At 36.3% G+C, this 27579-nt stretch overlaps 3 protein-coding genes across 15 annotated transcripts; 2 read left to right on the top strand and 1 right to left on the bottom strand.

Annotated features, from left to right (window-relative positions):
• The first annotated feature begins 942 nt into the window (after positions 1–942).
• Positions 943–17773, top strand: LOC127364513 (uncharacterized). The gene is made up of 7 exons (XM_051402124.1): positions 943–1009; positions 1695–2024; positions 2138–2374; positions 2527–2658; positions 16742–16846; positions 16935–16963; positions 17314–17773. Exons 1-7 carry the CDS (start codon positions 949–951, stop codon positions 17374–17376), a joined length of 957 nt encoding a protein of 318 aa, XP_051258084.1. The 5' UTR covers positions 943–948; the 3' UTR covers positions 17377–17773.
• LOC127364511 (uncharacterized) lies at positions 7442–16186 on the bottom strand. Of its 9 annotated transcripts, none has more exons than XM_051402115.1 (7): positions 16080–16186; positions 14716–14789; positions 13021–14200; positions 9867–10899; positions 8799–8954; positions 8621–8713; positions 7442–7863 (listed from the first exon to the last, which is right to left on the bottom strand). In XM_051402115.1, the coding sequence occupies exons 4-7, from the start codon at positions 10881–10883 to the stop codon at positions 7552–7554; spliced, it is 1578 nt and encodes a 525-aa protein (XP_051258075.1). In that variant the 5' UTR covers positions 10884–10899; positions 13021–14200; positions 14716–14789; positions 16080–16186; the 3' UTR covers positions 7442–7551. The 9 variants fall into 9 exon arrangements, with proteins under 9 accessions (XP_051258075.1, XP_051258079.1, XP_051258080.1 ...); XM_051402119.1 differs by lacking the exon at positions 16080–16186 and having other exon boundaries at positions 13021–13178; positions 13594–14200; positions 14716–14889; XM_051402120.1 differs by lacking the exon at positions 16080–16186 and having other exon boundaries at positions 13021–13178; positions 14161–14200; positions 14716–14889.
• A 281-nt stretch (positions 17774–18054) lies between the features above and the next one.
• On the top strand, positions 18055–25931 carry LOC127364514 (uncharacterized). 5 transcript variants are annotated; one of them, XM_051402129.1, is made up of 7 exons: positions 18055–18692; positions 19087–19422; positions 19542–19808; positions 19916–19951; positions 20755–20847; positions 25230–25258; positions 25609–25931. In XM_051402129.1, exons 1-7 carry the CDS (start codon positions 18632–18634, stop codon positions 25669–25671), a joined length of 885 nt encoding a protein of 294 aa, XP_051258089.1. In that variant the 5' UTR covers positions 18055–18631; the 3' UTR covers positions 25672–25931. The 5 variants fall into 5 exon arrangements, with proteins under 5 accessions (XP_051258089.1, XP_051258087.1, XP_051258086.1 ...); XM_051402127.1 differs by having other exon boundaries at positions 19889–19951; XM_051402126.1 differs by lacking the exon at positions 25230–25258 and adding an exon at positions 20934–20962 and having other exon boundaries at positions 19889–19951.
• Positions 25932–27579: the final 1648 nt, after the last annotated feature.

The raw sequence follows: 27579 nt of genomic DNA, 5'->3' as shown, positions 1-27579 counted from the left end.
AACAAGTAAACCATATATACAGCTAATGCGAGTTAAAACAGCACAATATATATAGTATGTACACAACATAGAATTAGCAATGATCAGAAACTAATGCATATACTAAGTTAATGCAACATTTACTAAGTGAGAGAACGACAGAGAAGAGCAGCTGAATCTCCGGGAGGACAAAGATCCACATCAAAACCTCTGGAATGAGGAGAGAGAGGTCCCCAGGTTGGCCGATAGTCCAGCACAGAGAAGTCTGAGTGAAAAGAGAGAAAGGTAGGTTTGGATGCTGATGTGCTTGTGGGACAACAAACAAACAGAGGATTAGAGGGATGCAGTGGTTTTCTGAAAGGTTACAATACTCTTGTCAGCAGGACTAACATGGACTATTAGTATTAGTCTTAAAAGATTAATTGAGACTGAGACTGGTAACAAGTACAAGGCCTGAAGTAAATCTTTATGTGTTCCTGATATGTACCTGGACATCAACAGAGGGTAAAACCACCAGAGCTTTTGTTAACAACAACACTATCTAATTATCACAATCTTCACACGTCTCCAGTGGTGAAACATGTCATTGTCACAAATACACCAACATGGACAAGGTGTGAACTTGAGACTCAGTATGAAGCTTCAACACACTTCACAGGCTGTTCTCACTCCCAGGTCTTTACATACAGACGCGAGTGGTGTTCAGTTAGTTCCAACCTTCAAATTCACCGCTTGGCACCACTAAATCCTACACACTGGTCCTTTAAACTCTTTCAAAATGAAAATTTTTGGGTTGGGCTGCTTGGACATCTACAGGAAATTAGGAGAGAATCTAAAACTGATGAAGAAGTTATGTCATACTAACCACAGGAAGTAGATGTATCATCTCTCTACCAAAGCATTACTTTAGAAATAGTTCAGACCATGAGAACAAGAGACAGAAGAAGGACAGAGAGACAGAGAATCACAATGGTTGAGTTCAAATGGATTAAAATCTCTTTATTTCTTACGGCGGTGCTTCAGTATACAGGTAAGAATACATATCAGAATCAGAAATACTTTATTGATCCACAGGAGGAAATTTGTTGCATAACAGTTCCTCACATTGCTAAAAAGAGACATTATAAGAAATAAAAATGTTAAAAAATACATCATAATATGTGCATTACATTGCAGTGTTTAACAACAACATATATAAAACAGGTAAGAATACATATCAGAATCATTTATTGATTCATAGTTACTCACGTTTCTAAAAAAAAGACATTATAAGAAATAGAAAAAATAATAAGAACGTTTAAATATGTGCATTACATTGCAGTACATAACAACAACATATATAGAAAATAGAAAAATATGTATACTATGGTATATAACAGCAGTGTAATGAATAAATACTGATAATGCTGACAACTGGATCCCTGAATAAGTGCTAATAGAAAACAGAACAGTATACAATATAATTCCAGTATTAATAATGTAAACTAGAATATTGCACATTATATATCATGTTTAAAGTAATTTTATCAATAGATAATTTACTACCTACATATTATTTAACTAACACAACCAAATCTGTTGTTTGTTTCTAACATGGTGAGTGTTGTGAACTCTTGGAAATAAGTAAAATAAATAATTGTCATATAAACTATGAACATAACAGACATTTTCTCATTTCACTTTATTTTTTATAAATCTCCTCATCTTCTCAACAGCAGCAGCTGAAAAACATCCTCTGTCCCTCAGTGTCGCAGTTGGAGATGAAGTCACGTTGCTTTGTGAAAATGTGATAGACGATCAGCAAAACTGTGACAATACCGACTGGTACTTCCGTTATTCAAGATACCTAGCAGAGCTGTTTGAAAATGGAAAGATACACAATGACAGCAGAGCTAAATCAGACAGACTGAGTCTTACAGCGAACTGTTCTCTGGTTATAAAGAAGGTCACAGTTGAGGATACTGGTCGTTACAGCTGCAGACAGTTCAACAAATCAGGATATCAACAAGGTCGAGACTCTGAGGTTTATCTGTCTGTTATTAGCAGTGAGTATTTACATCAGAATGTTTTTAGCTCAAACTGTCTTCTTAAAACTATAATTATGATTACAGAAGTTAATTTTACTCTTGTCGTCTCACAATATCTCAATCTCCACCAGTGACTGAACATAAAGAGACTGATTTGGTGACATTAGGCTGCTCTGTGTCGACGTTTGGACGATGCAGACACACAGTGAGGTGGCTGTTTAATGGTCAAGATTGGGATCGACATAACAGAAATGTGAAGACAGATCAGCCTTCGTGCTACGCCTCTTTGAACTTTCTGACCTTTTGTTACAATAATGCATCAAACTATAACTTACTGAAGTGTGAAGTGAAAGACCCTGGACCCTCAGGTGAGAATATGTTGAACAGTTTAAAATCTCTTCAAACTGATGTGAATAATTACCCAAAATAATTGTTTGTTTAATGAATTTGAAGTTTTAATATTACATCCCAACACAAGTTTTGTACTGAACAGTTTGTTGAGTTGTGTTCGTCTCCTCAGGTGAGGACATAACAACAACAACAACAACAAAACCACCACCACCAACAACGACAACGACAACAACAATAACAACAAAACCACCAACAACGACAAATCCAACTGTAATCAATAACACTTCAACAAATCCAAAAGGTAGAGACTCACAATTTTTATTTCCTAAATGACAGCAAAGTCGTGCAGGAAGAGGAACTTTTAGTCACTGACTGACTCTCTGCGTGTCTGATGTTGTTTCATTAGTAAATGGTTGAATGTTGACAAATCTATGTCCGTTTCATTCGACCTAATGAGAGAAGCAAAGAAAGGTTGAAGAAATGTCTCAACCTCCAACGGTGTAATCATTAGATAAAACTATTAAATGAATCAATTGAAATTCTCTTGTAATCCTCTTCTATTGTAGTTACATTATTGTGGACGGTTAATAATATGTAAAACACAACTCTTTAATCTTTAGTCTTCAATTTAATGATTTTTAATGAATTAAATGTTCACAGCACAATAAAGTTTCTTGAAAGTATCCAAAACATTTCAAATGCACATTAACGAGACTAGGTTAACATGCTAACATTTCCTGATTAGTGCTAAACACAAAATATAGCGGAAGCTGATAAAATAGATAAATAAATATAATTTTGTCCTGATGATGGCACTACTTGAAAATTCAGGGAATCATCAAAGTTGTTACAGTTTCATCCTGAGGGTGGAACATGAATGTGTGTAGAAACTTTCAGGCAAAAAGTTGTTGAGACGTTTGAGTAAAAGATAAAAATATTAACATGATGGTAGCACCAGTTTATTACTTTAATTACTAAACACTAATGATTTATTTGTACTTCAAATAACAAATGAACATTTCATTTTATTTTTAATAACACTTTCATTTCTTTTCTCTTTTTATCTCCTATTTCAAACACAAACTGTTAGCATCCATATTAGTAGCACATTGGCTCTTTATTAGTCATTATAAAGTACGTATTAATGCCTTATTCTGCATAATCATATTCTACAACTATTTGGGTAATACACCTTATAAGGTGGTAATACCACAAGAATACTAATTCTGTCTTCTATTTATTTTTTCTTATTTGTGGATTCCTGAATAAGTGCTAATGAAAAACAGAAGACTATAATTGCTTTATTAATGACAGTATAAACCAGAGTATAGCACGTTATATATCAAATGTACAAAAAGTAACTTCATCAATATTATTAAAGATACTTTATTACCTACATTTTATTTAACTAAGACAACAAATCTGTTGTTTGTTTCTAACATGGTGAGTGTTGTGAACTCTTGGAAACAAGGATAAATAAATGTCATACAAACTGTAAACACAACAGACATTTTCTCATTTCACTTTATTCCTTATTCATTTTCTCTCATCTTCTCAACAGCAGAAGTTGAAAAACATCCTCTCTCCCTCAGTGTCGCAGTTGGAGACTAAGTCACTTTGCCTTGTGTAAAAGTGATGGACGATCAGCAAAACTGTGACGGTACTACGTGGCTCTCCAGTGATTCAGAGAATGCAGTAGCGCTGTTTGAATATGGACAGATACAAAGAGACCGCAGAGCTAAATCAGACAGACTGAGTGTTACAGCAAACTGTTCTCTGGTTGTAAAGAAGGTCACAGTTGAAGATGCTGGTATTTACACCTGCAGACAGTTCAACAAATCAGGATATCAACAAGGTCGAGACTCTGAGGTTTATCTGTCTGTTATTAGCAGTGAGTATTTACATCAGAACATTTAATTTCCTCCGTTTTCCCGTGTTAACGAGTTAATTTTCTCAAAATCTCGAGATAACAAATCTTTGTTTTCCCGAAATAACGATATAATTAATTCGAGATCTCGAGATAATGACTGTGATATCATAACTGCGGTCAAGCCAGCCATTACTCCAATCTCCGTGGTCAAATAAGCCGCACTTAAATTTACTGCATATTCACTTCCGGTGTTCAAAATAAAGGTATTAAGAACAGTAAGCTATAATTCAAACCTACATTTAAAATAAAATATGTTACATTAAAGTGTTTCATGCGCCCATGATGAATAAAAAACATACTTAATATCAAACATTTTACTGCACCAATGTGGAGAAATGCCAAAACAAATTTCAAATTAATTATATCGTTATCTCGGGAAAACAAAGTTTCGTTATATCGAGATCTCGAGAAAATTAATCACAGGAAAACGGAGGAAATAAGATTTATGAATGGATGGTCCTTTAGGGCTTCCGTACAAACTGTCTTCTTAAAACTATAATTATAATTATTGAAGTTAATTTTACTCGTTGTCTTTCTCTCACAATATCTCAATCTCCACCAGTGACTGAATATAAAGACACTGATTTGGGGACATTAAGCTGCTCTGTGTCGACATATGGACGATGCAGACACACAGTGAGGTGGCTGTTTAATGGTCAAGACTGGGATCAACTTAACCAAAATGTGAAGACAGATCAGCCTTCGTGCTATGCCTCTTTGAACTTTCTGACTTTCTGTTACATCAACGCATCAAACTATAACCTACTGAAGTGTGAAGTGAGAGATGGTAAAAACGTGCAGCTGTTTCCCCTCAGACTTCGAGCATCAGGTGAGGAACCTGATGAGAATATGTTGAGCTGTTGTACATGGTTAAATGTTTTTAAATGCTTGAGACGGTGTTGGCAAATGTAGATTTTAAAATGTTACTTACATTCCTACACAGTATGCAAACTATGCCATGGCTTTTCAGGGCAGCAAGAGATGGTGGCTTGAATGAGTAACTCACAATAACTTGACTTCAAAACAGACATATGACTAATGGTGATTTGGCTTGCAGACTGAGTGAGACTAAGAAAGTTTGTTTTTTTCTGATATCTGACACTTCATGGATGCCGGTATCTTTAGTGAATTAGCGTTGAATCATCGGCATACATCAACAGTAGCCTAACTTTGCACATGACCCTGAGACCCAATGACAGAAGCAAACAAACCTTTTACATAAATTAGACAAAAAGTATTAAAAGAATGTTTAATCAATTTTGAAATTATTATGTACTCCTCTTCTGTTGTAGCTTAATGATTCTGGACAGTTTCTAATATGTGAAACACAACTTGTTCATCTTTAATTAAATGATTCTTTAATGAATTAAATGTTCACAGCACGATAATGTTTTTCTTGAAAGTATCCAAAATATTTCAAATGCACATTAACGAGACTAAGAGTCTGCAGCCAGTGTCTTAGTTGACTGCGTTAACATGCTAACATTTCCTGATTAGTGCTAAGCACAAAATACAGCTGAAGCTTATAAAATAAATAAATAAATATCATTTTGTCCCGATGATGGCACTACTTGGAAATTCGGGGAATCATCAAAGTTGTTACAGTTTCATCCTGAGGGGGAACATGAATGTGTGTAGAAACTTTCAGGCAAAAAGTTCACTGAAAAAAAAAGTCTTTTGGATTTACATAAAATAATTATGGACATCGGTTGCACATAATAAAGTTATGTTTACTCAAATTGATATATTCATGTTCTGTACATTAAATTATTATTCGTTAAACCAACATGACTTTCTTACATAAATTTAAAATATTTATTTGATGTTAAGTATATTAGATTATCTTCTGCTAAACTGACTGATTTTTTTTATGTTAAATGAACGCTATTCTTTAATGTGTATGATATTTAATTATCATCAGTTGGACCAACATAATTTTTTTGCGTGAAGCTAACCTAACTTCCACAGGTAAATTGGACACTATTAAGTTTGGTATACTTTAAATATTTAAATTACTTTTATAAGATAATTGGTAATTTAAGAAATTAATTTCTACACCCCCAACCCCACTTAATCAAGCCGAATCTTTTACGGAAAATAAAAAAGGACGTGGTAATAGGCCGACATATCTTCAATTATTACCTCCAGACAGTGCATAACAAACATCCGTAATGACTAAAAATACAACTTGCTGTGTACTACCTGGGAAATCATATATATTGACAATTCAGTGAAAAAACAAAGTAAACACTATTTAATTGAAAATTTCCATTTATATTTATTAGAACATTGTTTCAAGCATCAAGAAGGAACGGCAGTTAAAGAAAAATCACCCCAAACCCTAAAAATAGGGGTAGTAGTCTGTTTCAGTTTGATAAAAAAATAGTGGAAAAAGAAGCCTCCCACTCACCCAAATAAATCAAACAATTGTAAGAGGTAGATGAAATAATGCATACAGTATTACCAGAAAAATACCTTTTTTTCTCCCCAACAAAGACAGAACATTATTGGTGAACCAAAACCCGAAGCCAAAGCTACAGTGACCACAGGATGTTCCATAATGTGAACATTGAAACAATTATGGTGGCTTGTTTGCAATTACCAGTGTCCACAGTAAACAAAAATCACCCCAAACTCTAAAAATGGGGGGGGAATTATGTTATAGTTCCATTTAAAAAAAAAAAAAAAAAAAAAAAGCCTCCTACCCACCCAAAAGAAAAGTCCAACAACTGGAAGAGGTAGATGGTGACATAATGCATGTCTTAAGAAATCAAGCAAACAAGTTGGATAGCCTTTTTTTCCTTCAACAAAGAAGAGTCCCTGGAGTCAGAAATGTGTGCAGGTTCGTGTGGATAACAGAGGGAGATTTGTGCACACCATTTAGCAGAACCTGAAGCCAAAGCTACGGTCACCACACATTAAAACTCATCTATGTACATACAACACACTGACAGAGAATTTTCATTTGAATACACACCTGTCCTTTTGCTCTATGGTACATAGCACACAGCCTGACCATGACCACAGGGTGTTCCATAATGTGAACACTGGTAATCGTAAACAAGCCACTATAATTTTTTCAATGTTCACAGTAAACAAAAATCACCCCAAACTCTAAAAAAGGGGGGGAAATTATGTTATAGTTCCATTTAAAAAAAAAAAAAAAGCCTCCTACCCGCCCAAAAGAAAAGTCCAACAACTGGAAGAGGTAGGTGACATAATGTATGTCTTAAGAAATCAAGCTCGAGAGCCTGGATAGCCAGTTCACTGATAAAGTCTGTTCTTCAGGACTTGGGCTTTTTTGGACAGTGCATTGCCTTCAAGCTCCATGACCACCTTCTGCAGCACTTCAAAGGTATACTTGAGTTCAGCAGGGTAGTTTAAGTTCAAAGAATATATTAGGCCAAACAACATGGCAGCAGCTAAGGGAACACTGTCCATATCCTGCATCACAATCTGGGACTCGAGGACAATGCCAATGTCCTCTGGTTTTTCACTGTCATCTCTGTGTTTCCAGACGTATATACCCATAGTGGTTTCCTCAATGGATTCCTGGAGGAGGGATTCATCTGCTGCCTGTACAATACACAAAAATAATCAAAGTGTGATTACACTACATGCCACGTCCATATAGGGAATACTGCATATCTGTATTGAGTAATTTATTAAGATATCAAATCAAACTTTATTTATATGGCACTTTCATACAGAAAGTAACACAAAGTGGCTCATAGAGGCTGAAAACCACACACATAACACACACTTTGATTTAAGCAATATTACCCAAGAGGGTAGGGACCGAGGCGCTTGCTCCTGAGCGCATCACTGTCATGCTCAAATGACGTTTAAGTACACCCTCTCGGGTAATATTGCGATTATACAACTATTACCAACAAAATAAAATGTATCAAAATATATTCATTTTGATGGACAATTTGCTCTCAAATTTAAAAAGGTTTTGCGAGTGTGCATTCTTTTTACACTCTACAGGAGGTTGATTAAGTTTGATTTTTTTTTCACGAGTAACAATGTTTCTAAAAAATAAAAATAAGAATCATGGATGGTTATCATGGAGATGGATACAACAACATGAGATGGCGGAATAATATTGTTAGTTTTGAGTCAGGCGTGCTGTTATGCTGATTTGAGCATGTTCTAAATGTCTTGTTGAACAATCAGATTGCTTGGTCGGAACTACTTGTATAGATTAAGATCACTACCATATTATCTTACAAGTTAGCTGACTGTAAAGTAATTACAATGTGTAGATGTTTTAAAGCTTATACAAAATATGAAAGATAACATCAACATACTAAACCTAAGTAATACTTACCACATACTCTCTCAATAGATTCTCTGGGTCCTCGTTCAGGTAAACGCAGAGTGCCTTTATGACACATTCTCTTCCCAGATCCACGTCATCATCCTGAGGCAGAAAAACAGAAGCACAAGTTGTTTTGCTTGAGTTTGTCTGTGTAAGTTTGAGTTTGTCCCCCAGAGAGTATACTTACTTCATCCATGGGTGCAATGATGCCCCCTAGGCGTCTGCCAATCTGTCCTCCTCTGTTTTTAAACATTTTGAGCAGTTTCTCGGAGTGAACATCTAATTGCGATAGAAATCTGGACTGCAGGGGCATTGTTGTGATCCGTTTGAATTCAGCATTTATCTGAAAATGAGAATGATTACAGACAACATGCAATATGGCAGCAATTAATAAAAAATAAAAATAAAAAAACGAACACCAATCAAGTAACCATGACCAACAGTAAGTTAAAATTAAATTAGAACATTTGTACAGGAGCAGAATAATTCAAAAAGTTCCTTGTTTTATTGCTTTATTTTCTAGTTATATTATGTCATGATCATACTTTTTAAAAAAATCATCTATACCCTCCAAATATTTTCCGGCTGAAACTTGGTGACCCTTAAGTGTTCTTAACTTATTTACTTTGTGGATGTTCCTAAAGCCAAAACGTGGCTTGTTCCCATAAACTGCTATAAAAAAATAGTATATATTGATATTTTTTTCGACTTAAACACGCCAGTCTTTTAGAACTACTTCAGCCTGAAATATACATATAAAATATTAATTATATATTTTTTGTTTTTAACCCTTTAAATGCCAGTATGTTTACCATACTGTGCGAGATGTTATGTTAGGATAAACGTGGGATCAAAAAAAGTTGTTTTAATGGGTTTCAATGGGGCAGGTTTTGGCGCTAGGAACATTTAAGCCTGGATTTTGATAGCATTGCCATTTTAGGCTTAATTAAGGTACTGAGATTTCAATTTCAATTTTTTTTTTTTTAGCTATATTCATTCAACACAGCCAAAATGGCTTAAAAAATAAACAACAGGGTGGCTGGAAATATCCCCAAGAACACTTAAGGATTAACAATTGATTTAGTTTGGGAGAGGGTCTGCTAAGCAGCCAGCAGGTAAGTTACATGACTTTGTCAAATTAAGGTAAATCAACAGATAGGAATCATACAGATTTAATTTTAGTTTGTAATGTGTGAGAGAGAGAGTGTGAGTGAGTGAGTGAGTGAGAGAGAGAGAGAGAGAATAAATCACATACCTCGCCTACTTCAAAAAGTGCTGGCCATCTCGTCTGGAAGTCTCTTATCATTGGTGTGTCGCGAACCACTTCCTGTCTCCTATATGCAAATGTCTTTTCCATTTTCATCCTTACTGCTTCCCTGTTGTTCTTCTTCTTAACATCTGAAAGAAGCTCCATTCTCACACTCTCAAGACTCTTCTCAGATTCTCCAGTAGGATAGGGGGGACAGTAGTTCACTTCAGACCTTCTTGGTTTTTTAATGCCAAAAGCAGGGCTTGATTTGCCCTCTGGTTTGTGCTTGAGTGAGTTTATTGTCACCTCAGGACATCCAAGCTTTCTTAGGTTAGTGCGGTAGATTGCCAGTTTGTTCTTCAAGCTGCATTTCCATCCAGCATATCCAGAGAGGGAGCCTTTCTCAGTCAGGCAAGGATGCTTTGAGATTAGAGCCTCTCCAACTGTGTTAAAGTCTTTGTCAGAAACATAAAGTTTGTACTTAACAATTTCTTGCACTAGGCCCTCAAGAATGTTCGACTTCAGTTTAGGATCAGGAATAAACAATGTACCCTTTTCCCTGTAAGCTGCATTGCCCTGCGCAAGTTTCAACTCGGCATCATAACTAAACTGAGGAACACGAAAGATGCTCGGCCAAGATGACCGAGAGCCGGATGACTCTGACTCCGGTGAAGAGAGTATGTCAGTGTCAACACATCCACTGGACAGGGATGAGGATTCATTAAGGGAGTGATGGGCAGCTGAGGTGGGAAGGATATTAGCACACTGAGGAGTTGAGGAATCTGTCATGGCAATCACTCTAATTGTCCCTCTATCCTGTACTTCATCCATTGAAGTGAGGTTCATGAAGTCATTTCCAAATAGTGCATCCATAAACTGAAGTCTGAAGTCATAGTCAAGTCCACATTGTCTTTGTACCTCACTAACAAGTTCATTAACAGATCCTGGGAGTCCATTTTGAAAAGTCATCCTTTGGCTGCTGTTGTCACCCAGGATGACTTTGAGAAGTGTCGGGGCATTCATCCTTCTACGTCTCAGTCTGTAAAAAGAAGGAAAGTGACAAAAACGAAAAAAAAGATTAATGCTTATTGTTTTATGTCAAGTATTTTACTTGTGTCAATACACTAATTGATGCAACATGATGTTAGGTTTCTCATTTTCAGTTTACCACTTGGCCTTGAAGAAGGCCTTGGAGAATTGATTCTAGTCCCACTTTCATTTTGTAATTTGCCCAACTACTACCTGATAAAATCCATCTGTACTAGCTTAAAGTTCATCCTGAAAACTAGAAAGAGGTGGAAACAAATGAGAAGCCTAGGATGTGACCCACAAAAATCAGTGCATGCAATACAGTATGACCTATAATGGATATACAAAGAGATTTCAGAGAAACTCCCATGGGCAACAAAGCACAAAAAAATACAGTCTGAATGTGAAGAGAAAATAGATGTGATGATACACATGCAGGCAGATTGACAGACTCCAAAGACAAATGTCTTGTGACAAAATAACAAAACATACAACTCAGCATGCACATTACCATATCACCAAATATACGTGTGTAAAAAAAAGAGCTACTTTGGACTGAAAATATCTTATTGCAATTAACTGTTCAGTCCTACTATTAATCACCATTTTGGTGGTTAACCAACCTTTATGATAATCTGCCTTTTTAAGGTTACCATATGACTTGATCCAACAGTGTAAGAGGCCAGTGGATAGGGGTCAGTGAGTTCACTGAGTGCCACAAGTTTTACTTCTCTGGATGGTGACAAGCTTAGCTCAAAGGCTCTGTAGTGTTCAGTGTACCACCCACACAGCACTTTCACAATGAGGAACAACATCTCATTTATTACACACATCTGACTAATTTCAGCAAACTCTGGTAATCCACCTACTGATCCATGGGCAACTATCATGCCATTGCTGTAGGCTATGCCATTGCTTGATGCATTCTTAGCAAGATGCACTTCAGATGTGCTAGGGCATTTTAGCTTTATAGCCTCAGCTACTTCCTCCTTCAGTACATCAACTGGAACTGTGGAGACAGTAGATACATCTAGGCAAGATTTACCATAAGACGGTGAGTTTAGGTGAAATGCAATCATCATTTGATGTTTTGAAGCCAAAGTCAGTGGTACATTCTTAAAGCAACTTGTGTGTTTAACAATGTTCTTAAAGAAACTATGTTTGGCTTCAAATCTCATTGTCCAAACTGTGACTAGAGGGCCAAAACACCTTATCATCTGCGGGTAGTGTTCTACATAGTGGTGTTTGGGTAGAAGTCTGACACCAGGGAACAGGTCTTGGTACCTCTGTCTGTGCTCAACAATTTTGCTTTCAAGGTATGAGATGGATTCATCTGTATGCACAGGAGCAACAACTAACTGCACAATATCTTTTAAATCCATCAACACAAGCCATGCTGGCTCATTTTCTGGGACAAGGGGACCTATCACAAATGGGAGCAGCCTCAGTAGGCTCCAGTTTTCATGAGCGTTGCCACTGATAGTTTTCCGACCCAAGAAACTTTGTGGTACAATATGTGGCTTGTTTGTTTTGTCGGACCATTTATAGGGGAAAGTCAATATAGCTCTATTTAGTTCATCTAATGTAAATAACTTCTTTGATATCATTAATGCCAAGCAGTGGGCCAGCTCAACAGGCACAATGCCCTCAAATATATCATGAGCAACATCAGGCGGAAAACCGGAGACAACATGGAAATGAGACAGAGTTTTGGTAAAAATGCACTCTCTCTTAACTCCAAAGCAATGTGTACCCTTCTCACAAGATGATTTTACATGATCTGCATGGCCAGCTCTAGTTCTAAGGCTGAAAGCACCGGTAGCAACACACTGATTCCTGAAATCACAACTCTTTGCTGTGCAAAAGCGACAAACGTAATCACCAGAAAAATTTTCTATGAACCCTGCAATACCATGCGCGCCCAGGTTGTCAGCCACAATACTCAGTACTGTACCTTTAAGAGACTTCCCTAATAAAGGCACATACACACCATAGTCCTCGAGAATTTTAATATCTTGAAGAAGGGGTTCCAAGACTGTTTCATAACCATATGTTTTTACATCAACACTTTTGCAAAGCACTGCAAGATAAATAGATGATAAAGATGAGTGGGAGCCTGGTGGCAGGTTACCTAGTATCCAGTAAACACCACAAAGCTTGTGTTTTTTCCTAGAGGTGCCTAGGGGATTGCAGGTCTCAAAATCATCCACATACAGACGCAGTGTTATCCGTAACTCCTCTGCATTTAGGAAGCTGTTTGCGTTAAAATGCAAACCATCTTCAGGGGACCTGAATTCAAGAGATGGGTCAAGTTCAGTGTCCTGCTGTCCTCTATGATTTTCAATTATCTTATCAACAATGGCCTTATTATTTAAAATTTGTTGCAAAGATTTCAACAGTGGGACATACTGAAAGGTGTGTTTCTTTTTATGATCAAGTATGTAAGTAACTGGTTCCACAACACAGAATTTTTCCTTATAAAATTGTTTACGTTGATATGAAGTACTAAGAGGGCCGCCTTTTTCAATTGCTTTTGGAACAGGGTTAGATGAGCATACTGCTGTGGTGATTTCTGTAACTACAGAGTCATCAACTTGTATTTTGTGATGCTTAAGGATATCTGTCACAACACTTCTAGATACTGTGACTGATGCTATGTTTATCAAGTAGTAAAGTTCTTGCAAAAAATCATCAATTGCTGTACCTGGCACGTGGACTAAATATTCCAACTTTAGTAAGGCTGCTGCAAGCTGCTGCTCAATTGCACTTGGAAGTGCATTGTGTTGATCTCGTGAAGAATCAGAAACTTCCTCTAACACACACTCCTCATCCTGGCTATCAGCAAACAAATCATCTAATGGTGGAGATGCTATTGTAGTGGTTTTTACAATACCTGGTAGAAAATCAGATAATGTGTGAGGTGTGTGCCGGCGACTCTTATGAGACTTAAAGGTTCCATAAATACTTGTTTGAAAACTACAGCCAACGAACATGCAACCTACATTTTCATTTTTCTTCAGATGTGTGTTGATATGAACAAAAAACTCCCTTTCATTAGCTAAATTTTTGCATGCACATAAGTGACAGCTGAAAATGGACAACTCTTTTCGTGTCTGATTATCTTGTGTGGAATGCACTCTACTTTGATGGATGATTAAAGCATTCCATGTCTTAAATGTACAGGGACATTTAGAATACGTACATGGATAATTTAAGGTGCGTCCAAAATGTGGGTGTTTGAGTTTATAATGGTGAAGTAATTCAGACCTACTTTGCACAGCGACTGAACACCCTTTACACTGCCACATTCACTAGAGAAAGAGAGACAAACAAATGGAAGTTCAACTCACTGACACACATCCTACAGAAATAGAGCAAATCATAATTTAAAACCATAATTATATATTATAAATAACCATAATTTAAAAATGCATAATCTTGCCAGTTTATTAGGGAACACTCTTATGTTAAACCAATGCAGTCTAATCCAGAAATCAATAAATCTTACCATCATAGAAGTTAAAGCAATATAGTTTAGTAATTGTTGAAAAAATTACAAAAAATTACAATCACAGCCATTTTATGTGGTTTAATTGTGGTGCCGTTAAATTATTTTGTGAAATCCTGACAGACTAATTATTAGAAACACTTCTCCAAAATAGTTTCAACAAAAAATAAACATTACACCCTTAAAGACAGTAGGATTTACAGCAATTATCATTAAAATATTTTTGAAAATAATATCATCATAATCATGAGAAATCCATTCATTCTTGTTTAAACACATCCAGTAAACCAACAAAAGCAAGTGAATAGTAATACTCACCACTACTACAGAGCCTTTGACACAGCACCCAGAGACATACCTTATATCAAATATTGGTCTTGGATGGAGGATATCTACACAGAAAAAATAAATAAATGTTAAAAAGAGCTATAGTTGATAATGAACTAAAGGCAGTGTTTCCAACAGGTTTTCAGGAGGCTAGGGGTGCGATCGGACCGTCCGACGGGGGGGGTGCGATCGCGGTGCATTAAATGTTTATCACCATTACAGCGCAACCTGTCCATGTGCCCGTGTTTGTGTGTGTAAGTGCGTGAGCCTACGCGCGCGAGAGAGTGCAGGGAAGGAGGGGCTGACAGAGAGATATGAGAGACGGTATATTTTTTTTTTCCCTGTGACAGACTGTGGCGGACCCATACGAGTTAATTAATGGAAAACACTGAAAGCCTAGCAACAACGACAGCTGAGAATATTACTGTCAAATATTGGTATTGCCCTCCTTATAAATTTTTTTTAAAATCGCAGGCCATGTCTGCTCTGATACAAGTCAGTGATCCTAAAATGTGTGTTTCTCATCTACAATACACATTCTACATCTCGGAGGCAACGTCTATCCAAACTCGGAAAGGCGAGTGAGAGTCGGGTAGCATGTTGCTGCGGGAGAAGCAGGTCCATGGAGCTGTGCGCAGTGGACGTGCACGAAAGAACAAGCATGTCTTACCGAAAGAAAAAACAAAGCAAAAAAATAAATCAATCAATCAATAAATACTCAAAAATCGAGTGTGTTTCTTATTAAGTAGTAGGCTCCCCAAAAGTCACGGACTGTATATAAAAAAAAAAACATTAACAACATTACTTTTTTTCCCCCAAAGGGGTTAATTTGAACAGACCATAATCACCTCCATAATGGGAACAGCTGAACATGACCTTAAAGTACACTGCTGAACCTCAGCATGGCAGAATTGATACTAAGATACCTACTTTAATATCGCCTAGTCGGTTTTCCTCCATTTCGTTACAGCAGCCATGTTTCACCAAAGCCAATGTCAGAGTTACCCATCCCCCACACTCGTTAACTTGTTTAATACCTCCGACAGGTGCCAATTTGAAAAGAGAATAGACCTAGGCCTATGTTCTATGAATTTCCCCATACAAACTAGTTGCCGTGCACACATTACGTTAACAGACATAAAAACTAATAAAGATAAAGATATAAAGATAAAGATATTCAATGAGGGCAGGCATGACCGCTACCATTAGCAACCAGTGAATGACCGCAAACGTTAGCATGAAGACTGACTTGGATTTACTCGACATTACCGGCAAATAAAAAGCCAAACCTTTTCAAATCTTGATTATAAACACGCTGCTTCTAACACTGGCTCATATTTGACAAGTTTTATTACCTTTATGTGTCCTGAGAAGCCCAAATCCATAGAAAATATCACAGCGAGGGAGAAAATGGCGGAGCCTGCAGGTCTTCAGCAACCGTTTCCTGTCCAGGAGCCGCCCTTGGAGGCGGCCTTTTCGCTGATAAAACATAACTTTTTCCTTTCTTCTTCAAATGATGGAGACATGTAGGTTTTAAATTCCTCAATATTGAAATGCTTTTTAAAGATTTAATCATGTTTTGGAGAGAAATATAAATTAATTATGTAGCATATACAAAATGCATACTTGTAAATTGAACAACCCTCCTTCTTCCATTTTTTCAGTGTTGTTGAGGCATTTGATTAAAGATAAAAAATATTAACCTGATGGTAGTTTATTACTTTAATTACTAAACACTAATGATTTATTTGTACTTCAAATAACAAATAAACATTTCATTGTATTTTTAATAACACATCTTTATACAGAAACAGAAATTAGGTAACACTTTATGTTAAAGTATTCACCATTACTAGTTACTTTTTAGCATGCATATTAGCTGCATATTGACTCTATATTAATTACTATAAAGCATGTATTAATGTTTTATTCTGCATGACCATAATCTACAGCTACTAGGCCATAAGAGTTTTCCCTCAATAACCTCCTAATTACTTTTGTTTCATTCTCTTTTCAGAGCCTTGGATGAGGACTTTAATAATTCGGTCCATCATTGTGTCTGTGGGTTTAGCAGCACTTATAATAGCTGTTGTGGCAGTAAACATATGGACCAAAACTAAAGGTGAGAACATCCATGAAACTCATAGACAACAAGTTTTTGACATTTTCACTGTGGAAGTTAAAGTCGACTCTTTCTCTCGTCTTTTCAGGGAAACAAATGCAGACGGATGAAAATATGGTGAGTTTTTACAACAAAATAATGTTTTGAAAATGTTTTCACAGTTGGTCCTTTACACAGAAAACCAGTGTTTGTGATATCTGTTCTTCATTGTACACTGTAGACGTAGACTGAAGAAGGAAACAGGACTCACTGTATTTTATTGAAGTGGTCGTAACACCATTGGTTCACATAAATTACATCACATCTGACAACATGTTCTCACTTAACCTCTGGTGGAGGACCTTGAACTCATCTCTGTTCTGGCCTTACAGTGGTGGAAGAAACTCTTGGCTGAAGTGAGAAGTGGGACTGGGATTTGAAGGTTGAGAGTGTGTTTCAGAGAGTTTTGATTGTGTTGTTTTTCACAGGTGGATAATGATGAAGATGATGGTACAGTGAACTATGAAAACACCAGATCTTCTGATGTCTGACGGAAACTTCAGCCTCCATCAGACTCCACTGATCAACAACTTCTACATCAACTCAACTCGTTTTAAATGAGTAGATTGTAAATACAAAAAATACTAAGGTTATTTTGAGAAATGTAATATTTTGCTTTTGTCTTTTTCTGCATCAGTTGGATTTTAATTTAACTGAAAACAGGTTTTAACTCTTGTTTAACTTCCTTAAATTTGCTTCAAACCAAAAAATTTTGTTCTGATTTTAAGATTAACTAATCAGTTTCAAAGCAGCTTGAGTTCACTTTAATCTCTGTTAAACTCATTTATATTAACATATTTAGCATTCGTGTCAACATATTTGTTAAAGTCCAACTGATGTTTGGCTTTTTATTAATCTTAAAGTTGTCAATGAAAGTTTGTCTTTATAACATGTGATAATTATATAATCTGCATATAAAGAAGGAGTTTAATACTCAATTCTACACTGTGTTTTGTCATGTCTTAATATACTAACAAAGCTTTTACAATTACCATATATGGATTACTGAACTATAGGAGATAACCACCAGAGCTCTGCTGCTGTTTTTAACCACATTCCCATCAGACACTTCTCCTTTAGTGCAAAGATACAATGAGGAACCAACCGGTCTCAGAGCAGAATAGTGAAAGTCCAAATTTCAACACATTCCTCTTTACAAAAATATAAAAAACAACAAACAACTCAGACCGTAGACAAACATGATACAAACATGATAGTTGCTCCAGGCTCTTGAAATCAGGACTTACAGAGCGAGAACGATAAAGAAAAACATTTTAAGACTGTAAACCTCCGTCCAGAAGAAAGAAGCTGAAATTCACTGTGCAACCGGTGGGAGTCGTCATTTAAAATGGAGCTGGTTATCTATTGTTCCTGTCTGGCGTAAAGGGATTCTGGGTTAAGCTGTGACTGACCACAGCTACTAGACCATTTCACAATATCCTCTTATCCGTGTTCTTTCCCACCAGCTGCTACAGTAACACACCAACGTGGACAAGGTATGAGCTTGAAGTCTTTATTATGAAGCACAGTTTGTTAGTTACAGTGTTAAATTGGCTCAACAAATGCAGAAACATACTCTTGAGCAATGAGATAAAACTGATTAGAAGTCACTATGAGGTTGTGATATACTAACCACAGGAAGAAGATGCAACATCTCTTTACTAAGGAAACTTTACTTTAGCAACTGAGACAGTTCAGACCATGTGAATAAGAGACAGAAGCAGGACAGAGAGACAGAGAATCACGATGGTTGAGATCAAATGGATTCAAGTCTCTTTATTTCTGATGGCGGTGCTTCAGTATACAGGTAAGAATACAGAATCATTTGTTGTGTTACAGTTACTCACGTTGCTAAAAGAAAAAATAATAAAAACTGTAAATTATGTGCATTATATTACAGTATATAACAACAACATATATAGAAAATAGAAAAATATGTATACTATGGTTAAAACAGCAGTGTAATAAATAAATACAGATAATGCTGGGAACTGATCCCTGAATAAGTGATAATAGAAAACAGAACAGTATACAATATAATTTCAGTATTAATAATGTATACCAGAGTATTGCACATTATATATCATGTATAAAATAATGTTGTGAGCTCTTGAAAACAAGGATAAATAAATAATTATCATACAAACTATGAACACAACAGACATTTTCTCATTTCATTTTTTTTCTCATCTTCTCAACAGCAGAAGCTGAAAAACATCCTCTGTCCCTCAGTGTCGCAGTTGGAGATGAAGTCACGTTGCTTTGTGAAAATGTAACAGACGATCAGCAAAACTGTGACGTTACTACGTGGCTCTTCAGTGATTCAGAAAATACAGTAGTGCTGGTTTACCATGGAAAGATATACATTCACATATACAGCAGAGCTAAATCAGACAGACTGAGTGTTACAGCGAACTGTTCTCTGGTTATAAAGAAGGTCACAGTTGAGGATGCTGGTCGTTACACCTGTGGACAATTCAACAAATCAGGATATCAACAAGGTCGAGACTCTGAGGTTGATCTGTCTGTTATTAGCAGTGAGTATTTACATCAGAATGTTTTCAGCTCAAACTGTCTTCTTAAAACTATAATTATAATTATAGAAGTTAGTCTTACTCTTGTCGTCTTTCTCTCACAATATCTCCATCTCCACCAGTGACTGAACATAAAGACACTGATTTGGTGACATTAGGCTGCTCTGTGTCGACATATGGACCATGCAGACACACAGTGAGGTGGCTGTTTAATGGTCACGATTGGGATCGACATAACAGAAATGTGAAGACAGATCAGCCTTCGTGCTACGCCTCTTTGAACTTTCTGACCTTTTGTTACACTTACACATCAAACTATAACTTATTTATGTGTGAAGTCAATGATAGCAATGACGTGCAGCTGTTTCCCTTCAGACCTCGACCCTCAGGTGAGAAATATGAGACTGAGTTTGTTTTATGGATTTGAAGTTTTAATATTACATCACAACACAAGTTTTGTACTCAACAGTTTGTGGAGTTGTGTTTATCTCTTCAGGTGACGACACAACAACAACTGTAATGGATGAACCAGGTAGTGACTCAACATTTATATCGACTAATTTACCAAAGTCATGCAGGCAGAGGAACTTTAAAACACTGAAAGACACTCTGTGTGTCTGTTTTATGTTCTTTTGTTTTATTAAAAATGGTTGAATGCTGAAAGAGAAAAGTGTACATCTGTACAGATCTAATTAGAGAAGCAAACAAACCTTTAAGAAAGAGAACAAACGTTAAGAAAGACATTTCTCAACCCATGTGACCATTAGATAAAACTATTAAATGAACCAATTTTTAAATTCTTATGTAATCTTCTTCAATTGTAGCTAAATGATTCTGGATGCAACATAAATCTGCAGTTTCTAATATGTGAAACACAACTTGTTCATCTTTAATTTAATTATTTTTACACGAATTAAATTTGTTTTGAAATGATTATTAATTAGTAGCATATTAGCCCTTTATTAGTCATTATAAGCATGTATTAATCCCTTATGCTGCATGACCAAGTTCTATAATTAAAGTCTACGTCACAAAACTTTGAATTATTAAACTTATTTTGAATTTGAATCAAACATTTTTTAAATTTGTTTAATTATCAGTTTTAATTTTTAACGTCTTGCTTACTTATGAGCAAGAGCTCACTTTCTGATAGTGAACATATTCTGAGTTATTTGGACACAACAAACAACTTCCTTACTTACTGTGATTAAGCGGTACCTTGGAGGTTATTGAGAATAATATGCTACTAATATGAATGCATATAGACAGTTAACGGTGAATATCTCAATATAAAGTGTTACCAAATACTTTTTAATATTTTCATTCTGTTTAAAGGTTGGGGGATCGTCATTTTGTCAATTCAGTTTGTGGGTGTAGTAGCACTCATAATAACTGTTGTGGCAGTCAACATATGGACAAAAACTAAAGGTGAGAACATCCATGAAACTCACAGACGAGGTTTTTGATAATTTCACTGTGGAAGTTAAAGTCGACTCTTTCTCTCGTCTTTTCAGGGAAACAAATGCAGACGGATGAAAATATGGTGAGTTTTTACAACAAAATAATGTTTTGAAAATGTTTTCACAGTTGGTCCTTTACACAGAAAACCAGTGTTTGTGATATCTGTTCTTCATTGTACACTGTAGACATAGACTGAAGAAGGAAACAGGACTCACTGTATTTTATTGAAGTGGTCGTAACACCATTGGTTCATATAAATTACATCACATCTGACAACATGTTCTCACTTAACCTCTGGTGGAGGACCTTGAACTCATCTCTGTTCTGGCCTTACAGTGGTGGAAGAAACTCTGGGCTGAAGTGAGAAGTGGGACTGGGATTTGAAGGTTGAGAGTGTGTTTCAGAGAGTTTTGATTGTGTTGTTTTTCACAGGTGGATAATGATGAAGATGATGGTACAGTGAACTATGAAAACACCAGATCTTCTGATGTCTGACGGAAACTTCAGCCTCCATCAGACTCCACTGATCAACAACTTCTACATCAACATCAACTCAACTCGTTTTAAATGAGTAGATTGTAAATACAAAAAATCTTAAGGTTATTTTGAGAAACGTAATATTTTGTTTTAGTCTTTTTCTGCATCAGTTGGATTGTAATTGAACTGAAAGCCGGATTCAACTCTTTTTTAACTTCCTTAAATTTGCTTCTGACCAAATAATTTAGTTCTGATTTTAAGACTAACTAATGAATTTCAAAGCAGCTTGAGCTCAGTTTTATGTTTAATTCCTTTAAATTAACCTATTTAGTATTTGTGTTAACATATTTGTTAATGGGTGTTTGTCTTATTTTGAGTCTTAAAGTTTGTTTGTTTTTAACAGTTTGTCTTTATTACATTTGATAATTATATAATATGCAAATAAAGAAGGAGTTTAACACTCAATTACTGTGTATTTGCTGTTTGTTTCTTATTAGCAAAGGTAACACTACCTAAACGCCATAAAGGGCAGCTGCTGTGCAAATACTCTGGCACATGGCCAAGAATTGGAGAGGCGCCATCAAAAAAGGCAGATAGATAGATAGATAGATAGATAGATAGATAGATAGATAGATAGATAGATAGATAGATAGATAGATAGATTACAATCCAAAAAATGTACAGAAGAAAAAATATATTAATAATTAATCTTGTTATGACGTACATCCTGTATCTACACCACTGACCTATGCCCTGTATCTACAGCACTGACCTACAACCTGTATCTACAACACTGACGTATGCCCTGTATCTACAGCCCTGATCTATTTTATTTTTTATTTACTTTTCTTTTATTTAACCAGATTGTCAATTGAGAATCAATTCTCTTTACAATGAAGACCTGGCCAAGAAGCAGCAGTAAGAGGCAAGCCAATACAACAAGTAAACCATTTATACAGCTAATGCCAGCTAAAACAGCACAATATATACAGTATGTACACAACATAGAATTAGCAATGATCAGAAACTAATGCATATACTAAGTTAATGCAACATTTACTAAGTGAGAGAACGACAGAGAAGAGCAGCTGAATCTCCGGGAGGACAAAGATCCACATCAAAACCTCTGGAATGAGGAGAGAGAGGTCCCCAGGTTGGCCGATAGTCCAGCACAGAGAAGTCTGAGTGAAAAGAGAGAATGGTAGGTTTGGATGCTGATGTGCTTGTGGGACAACAAACAAACAGAGGATTAGAGGGATGCAGTGGTTTTCTGAAAGGTAACAATACTCTTGTCAGCAGGACTAACATGGACTATTAGTATTAGTCTTAAAAGATTAATTGAGACTGAGACTGGTAACAAGTACAAGGCCTGAAGTAAATCTTTATGTGTTCCTGATATGTACCTGGACATCAACAGAGGGTAAAACCACCAGAGCTGTTGTTAACAACAACACTATCTAATTATCACAATCTTCACACGTCTCCAGTGGTGAAACATGTCATTGTCACAAATACACCAATATTGACAAGGTGTGAACTTGAGACTCAGTATGAAGCTTCAACACACTTCACAGGCTGTTCTCACTCCCAGGTCTTTACATACAGACGCGAGTGGTGTTCAGTTAGTTCCAACCTTCAAATTCACCGCTTGGCACCACTAAATCCTACACACTGGTCCTTTAAACTCTTTCAAAGTGAAAATTGTATCAGAGTTTTGGGCTGCTTGGACATCTACAGGAAATTAGGAGAGAATCTAAAACTGATGAAGAAGTTATGTCATACTAACCACAGGAAGTAGATGTATCATCTCTCTACCAAAGCACTACTTTAGAAATAGTTCAGACCATGAGAACAAGAGACAGAAGAAGGACAGAGAGACAGAGAATCACAATGGTTGAGTTAAAATGGATTAAAATCTCTTTATTTCTTACGGCGGTGCTTCAGTATACAGGTAAGAATACATATCAGAATCAGAAATACTTTATTGATCCACAGGAGGAAATTTGTTGCATAACAGTTCCTCACATTGCTAAAAAGAGACATTATAAGAAATAAAAATGTCAAAAAATACATCATAATATGTGCATTACATTGCAGTGTTTAACAAAAACATATATAAAACAGGTAAGAATACATATCAGAATCATTTATTGATTCATAGTTACTCACGTTGCTAAAAAAAGACATCATAAGAAATAGAAAAAATAATAAGAACGTTTAAATATGTGCATTATATTACAGTATATAACAACAACATATATAGAAAATAGAAAAATATGTATACTATGGTATATAACAGCAGTGTAATGAATAAATACTGATAATGCTGAGAACTGGATCCCTGAATAAGTGCTAATAGAAAACAGTATACAATATAATTCCAGTATTAATAATGTAAACTAGAGTATTGCACATTATATATCATGTATAAAGTAATTTTATCAATAGATAATTTACTACCTGCATATTATTTAACTAACACAACCAAATCTGTTGTTTGTTTCTAACATGGTGAGTGTTGTGAACTCTTGGAAATAAGTAAAATAAATAATTGTCATACAAACTATGAACATAACAGACATTTTCTCATTTCACTTTATTTTTTATAAATCTTTCCTCGTCTTCTCAACAGCAGCAGCTGAAAAACATCCTCTGTCCCTCAGTGTCGCAGTTGGAGATGAAGTCACGTTGCTTTGTGAAAATGTGATAGACGATCAGCAAAACTGTGACAATACCGACTGGTACTTCCGTTATTCAAGATACCTAGCAGTGCTGTTTGAAAATGGAAAGATACACAATGACAGCAGAGCTAAATCAGACAGACTGAGTCTTACAGCGAACTGTTCTCTGGTTATAAAGAAGGTCACAGTTGAGGATACTGGTCGTTACAGCTGCAGACAGTTCAACAAATCAGGATATCAACAAGGTCGAGACTCTGAGGTTTATCTGTCTGTTATTAGCAGTGAGTATTTACATCAGAATGTTTTCAGCTCAAACTGTCTTCTTAAAACTATAATTATAATTATAGAAGTTAGTCTTACTCTTGTCGTCTTTCTCTCACAATATCTCCATCTCCACCAGTGACTGAACATAAAGACACTGATTTGGTGACATTAAGCTGCTCTGTGTCGACGTTTGGACGATGCAGACACACAGTGAGGTGGCTGTTTAATGGTCAAGATTGGGATCAACTTAACCGAAATGTGAAGAAATCACAGTCTCTGTGCTACGCCTCTTTGAACTTTCAGGGTTTTTTTTCCAAGTACACATCAAACTATAACTTATTTACGTGTGAAGTTAATGATGGTGACAACGTGCAGCTGTTTCCTTTCAGACCTCGACCCTCAGGTGAGAAATATGAGACTGAGAATATGTTGAACAGTTTAAAGTCACTTCAAACTGATTTAATTAACTAATTACCTAAAATATTTGTTTGTTTTATGGATTTTAAGTTTTAATATTACATCACAACACATGTTTTGTACTGAACAGTTTGTGGAGTTGTGTTTATCTCTTCAGGTGACGACACAATAACAACAACAACAACAAAACCAATTGTAATCAATGATACTCTAACAGAAATTAAAGGTAGAGACTCAACATTTATATCTACTAAATTCACAATTAGATAAATGAAATGGTGAATACCTTAATATAAAGGGCTACCAAATATGTTTTCATTCTCTTAAAGGTTGGGGGATCGTCATTTTGTCAATTCAGTTTGTGGGTTTAGCAGCACTCATAATAACTGTTGTGGCAGTCAACATATGGACAAAAACTAAAGGTGAGAACATCCATGAAACTCACAGACAACAAGTTTTTGATATTTTCACTGTGGAAGTTAAAGTTGACTCTTTCTCTCATCTTTTCAGGGAAACAAATGCAGACGGATGAAAATATGGTGAGTTTTTACAACAAAATAATGTTTTGAAAATGTTTTCACAGTTGGTCCTTTACACAGAAAACCAGTGTTTGTGATATCTGTTCTTCATTGTACACTGTAGACGTAGACTGAAGAAGGAAACAGGACTCACTGTATTTTATTGAAGTGGTCGTAACACCATTGGTTCACATAAATTACATCACATCTGACAACATGTTCTCACTTAACCTCTGGTGGAAGACCTTGAACTCATCTCTGTTCTGGCCTTACAGTGGTGGAAGAAACTCTGGGCTGAAGTGAGAAGTGGGACTGGGATTTGAAGGTTGAGAGTGTGTTTCAGAGAGTTTTGATTGTGTTGTTTTTCACAGGTGGATAATGATGAAGATGATGGTACAGTGAACTATGAAAACATCAGATCTTCTGATGTCTGACGGAAATTTCAGCCTCCATCAGACTCCACTGATCGACAACTTCTACATCAACATCAACTCAACTCGTTTTAAATGAGTAGATTGTAAATACAAAAAATCTTAAGGTTATTTTGAGAAACGTAATATTTTGCTTTTGTTTTTTTCTGCATCAGTTGGATTGTAATTGAACTGAAAACAGGATTCAACTTTTTTAACTTCCTTAAATTTGCTTCTGACCAAATAATTTAGTTCTGATTTTAAGATTAACTAATGAATTTCAAAGCAGCTTGAGTTCAGTTTTATGTTTAACTCCTTTAAATTAACCTATTTAGCCTTTCTGTTAACATATGTGTTAATGGGTGTTTGGCTTGCTTTGAGTCTTAAAGTAGTCACTAATAGTTTTGTCCTTATTATATGTGATGATTATATAATCTGCAAATAAAGAAAAGTTTAACAGTAAATTCTACACTGAGTTTTGTTATTTCTTAATGTACTAACAGTGTCATGGCTGACATAATTGCCATATATGGATTACTGAACGGGCCAAAACAGAGCCTCTGCTTCAAATAAGTATTTGTTGGAAAGTCAGTCAAACAACTACCAAACACACAAAACATTTACAAAGAGATGCAAAATGACCTTAAAGACTCACAAAATGCAGTCTGGGTGTTTTCCTCCTCTTTGGCCTTTTCACTTGTCTGTGACCAGGAGCCCACTGTCTCATCATCCATGCATGTCCTTTGCTATGGATGTCCTACCTCTACAAGAAGTATAACCTCCCTCCTCTTGTCCACTTCTTGTTGTAAAAACCTTCCCTCCATCTGGTTGAACAGCTCTGTTCTCACTATAGGTGCTCACATGTATCTAAATACAGACAGAAATCCACCCAAAGTGGTGCTAATGCACAGAAATCTAATGACTGAGGCTAATTTAAGAATATTTGGATGCACACGACCACCACTGTCCGTGGTGCTGAAGTAGCAGACGGACTGTAATCGGGCCTTTTTATCTCATTCCTTCTTTCAGTTTCCTCTTCTCTAAACCAGCCTCTTCTCAAACTGCATGGGATTTGCATGCATCCATCGCCATAATGTATCCTAACTTTGGATCATAACAAAGCCCCGTTCCTGAACTGCTAGCATGACATGGTTGGTGACCAGTGGATGCGTCCATTATGTCATCTAGTGTACAATCAGTATCTTCACTCTAGCATTAGAACGGCGCCCGCTAAAGCCTCTGAAAGACAGTGTAGAGTGGAAAAGGATAACTGGGTGGCCAATCAACAACCAACAGCCCTTCAAAATGTCTGTGCACATCCCTGTTTCAAGTAAAAGTTCACTCAGGTTTCCTGTCTCTTCCTCGACTGTCACCCGCGGGTAAAGCAGTTTACAAGGGGAAGAGACCATTGAGGGTGAATATCTTTATTTAGAATGCAAAAATTTTAAAAAATTCATTTAATAAATGCACACACTTTGTCACACACTGGTGTTCGGTGACAGGGTCATCATCAAGAAAGAAGAAAAATCAATTTGTGGAAGACATTTCCTCTCTGAGTGCGAAAGAGCCTCATTCATTCTTTCCTGAACCCATTTCCGTTGTGCACAAAATGAAAGTTTGCCTGTGTGTGTGTGTGTGTGTGTGTGTGTGTGTGTGTGTGTGTGTGTGTGTGTGTGTGTGTGTATGTATGAGTGCATGCATGGTAAGCCGGCTTTTGTGCAATTCATTAGAAAATTCTGCTGACAGAGAGTTGCAGTGAAAGCAGTGGTGTGTGCGTGGAGGGAATATCAAGAGGGTTTCTCCTGCCTGGAGATGGCCTGCAGCTTTAAAGATATCAGCTTCCTTCATAGGACCATGCATAATGTCACACACACACACACGCTCACTCACACACACACACACACACACACACACACACACACACACACACAC

Source organism: Dicentrarchus labrax, unplaced genomic scaffold (genome assembly GCF_905237075.1).
Source record: "Dicentrarchus labrax unplaced genomic scaffold, dlabrax2021, whole genome shotgun sequence".
NCBI lineage: Eukaryota > Metazoa > Chordata > Actinopteri > Moronidae > Dicentrarchus > Dicentrarchus labrax.
The sequence above is the reverse complement of the archived record's forward strand: the minus strand, read 5'-3'. Positions and strand labels throughout refer to the sequence as shown.

What these genes read in the sequence shown, in the direction of transcription:
- LOC127364511 (XM_051402115.1), bottom strand. Translation starts at nt 10,883, where the DNA reads ATGAATGCCCCGACACTTCTCAAAGTCATCCTGGGTGACAACAGCAGC. An exon ending in CACTTTTTGAAGTAGGCGAG is followed by an intron (nt 8,955 to 9,866) that starts GTATGTGATTTA and finishes TCTCATTTTCAG; the next exon opens with ATAAATGCTGAATTCAAACG. An exon ending in TCATTGCACCCATGGATGAA is followed by an intron (nt 8,714 to 8,798) that starts GTAAGTATACTC and finishes TTTCTGCCTCAG; the next exon opens with GATGATGACGTGGATCTGGG.
- LOC127364513 (XM_051402124.1), top strand. Translation starts at nt 949, where the DNA reads ATGGTTGAGTTCAAATGGATTAAAATCTCTTTATTTCTTACGGCGGTG. An exon ending in GGCGGTGCTTCAGTATACAG is followed by an intron (nt 1,010 to 1,694) that starts GTAAGAATACAT and finishes TCTTCTCAACAG; the next exon opens with CAGCAGCTGAAAAACATCCT. An exon ending in GAAAGACCCTGGACCCTCAG is followed by an intron (nt 2,375 to 2,526) that starts GTGAGAATATGT and finishes TCGTCTCCTCAG; the next exon opens with GTGAGGACATAACAACAACA.
- LOC127364514 (XM_051402127.1), top strand. Translation starts at nt 18,632, where the DNA reads ATGGTTGAGATCAAATGGATTCAAGTCTCTTTATTTCTGATGGCGGTG. An exon ending in CTTCAGACCTCGACCCTCAG is followed by an intron (nt 19,809 to 19,888) that starts GTGAGAAATATG and finishes TGTACTCAACAG; the next exon opens with TTTGTGGAGTTGTGTTTATC. An exon ending in AACTGTAATGGATGAACCAG is followed by an intron (nt 19,952 to 20,754) that starts GTAGTGACTCAA and finishes TTCTGTTTAAAG; the next exon opens with GTTGGGGGATCGTCATTTTG.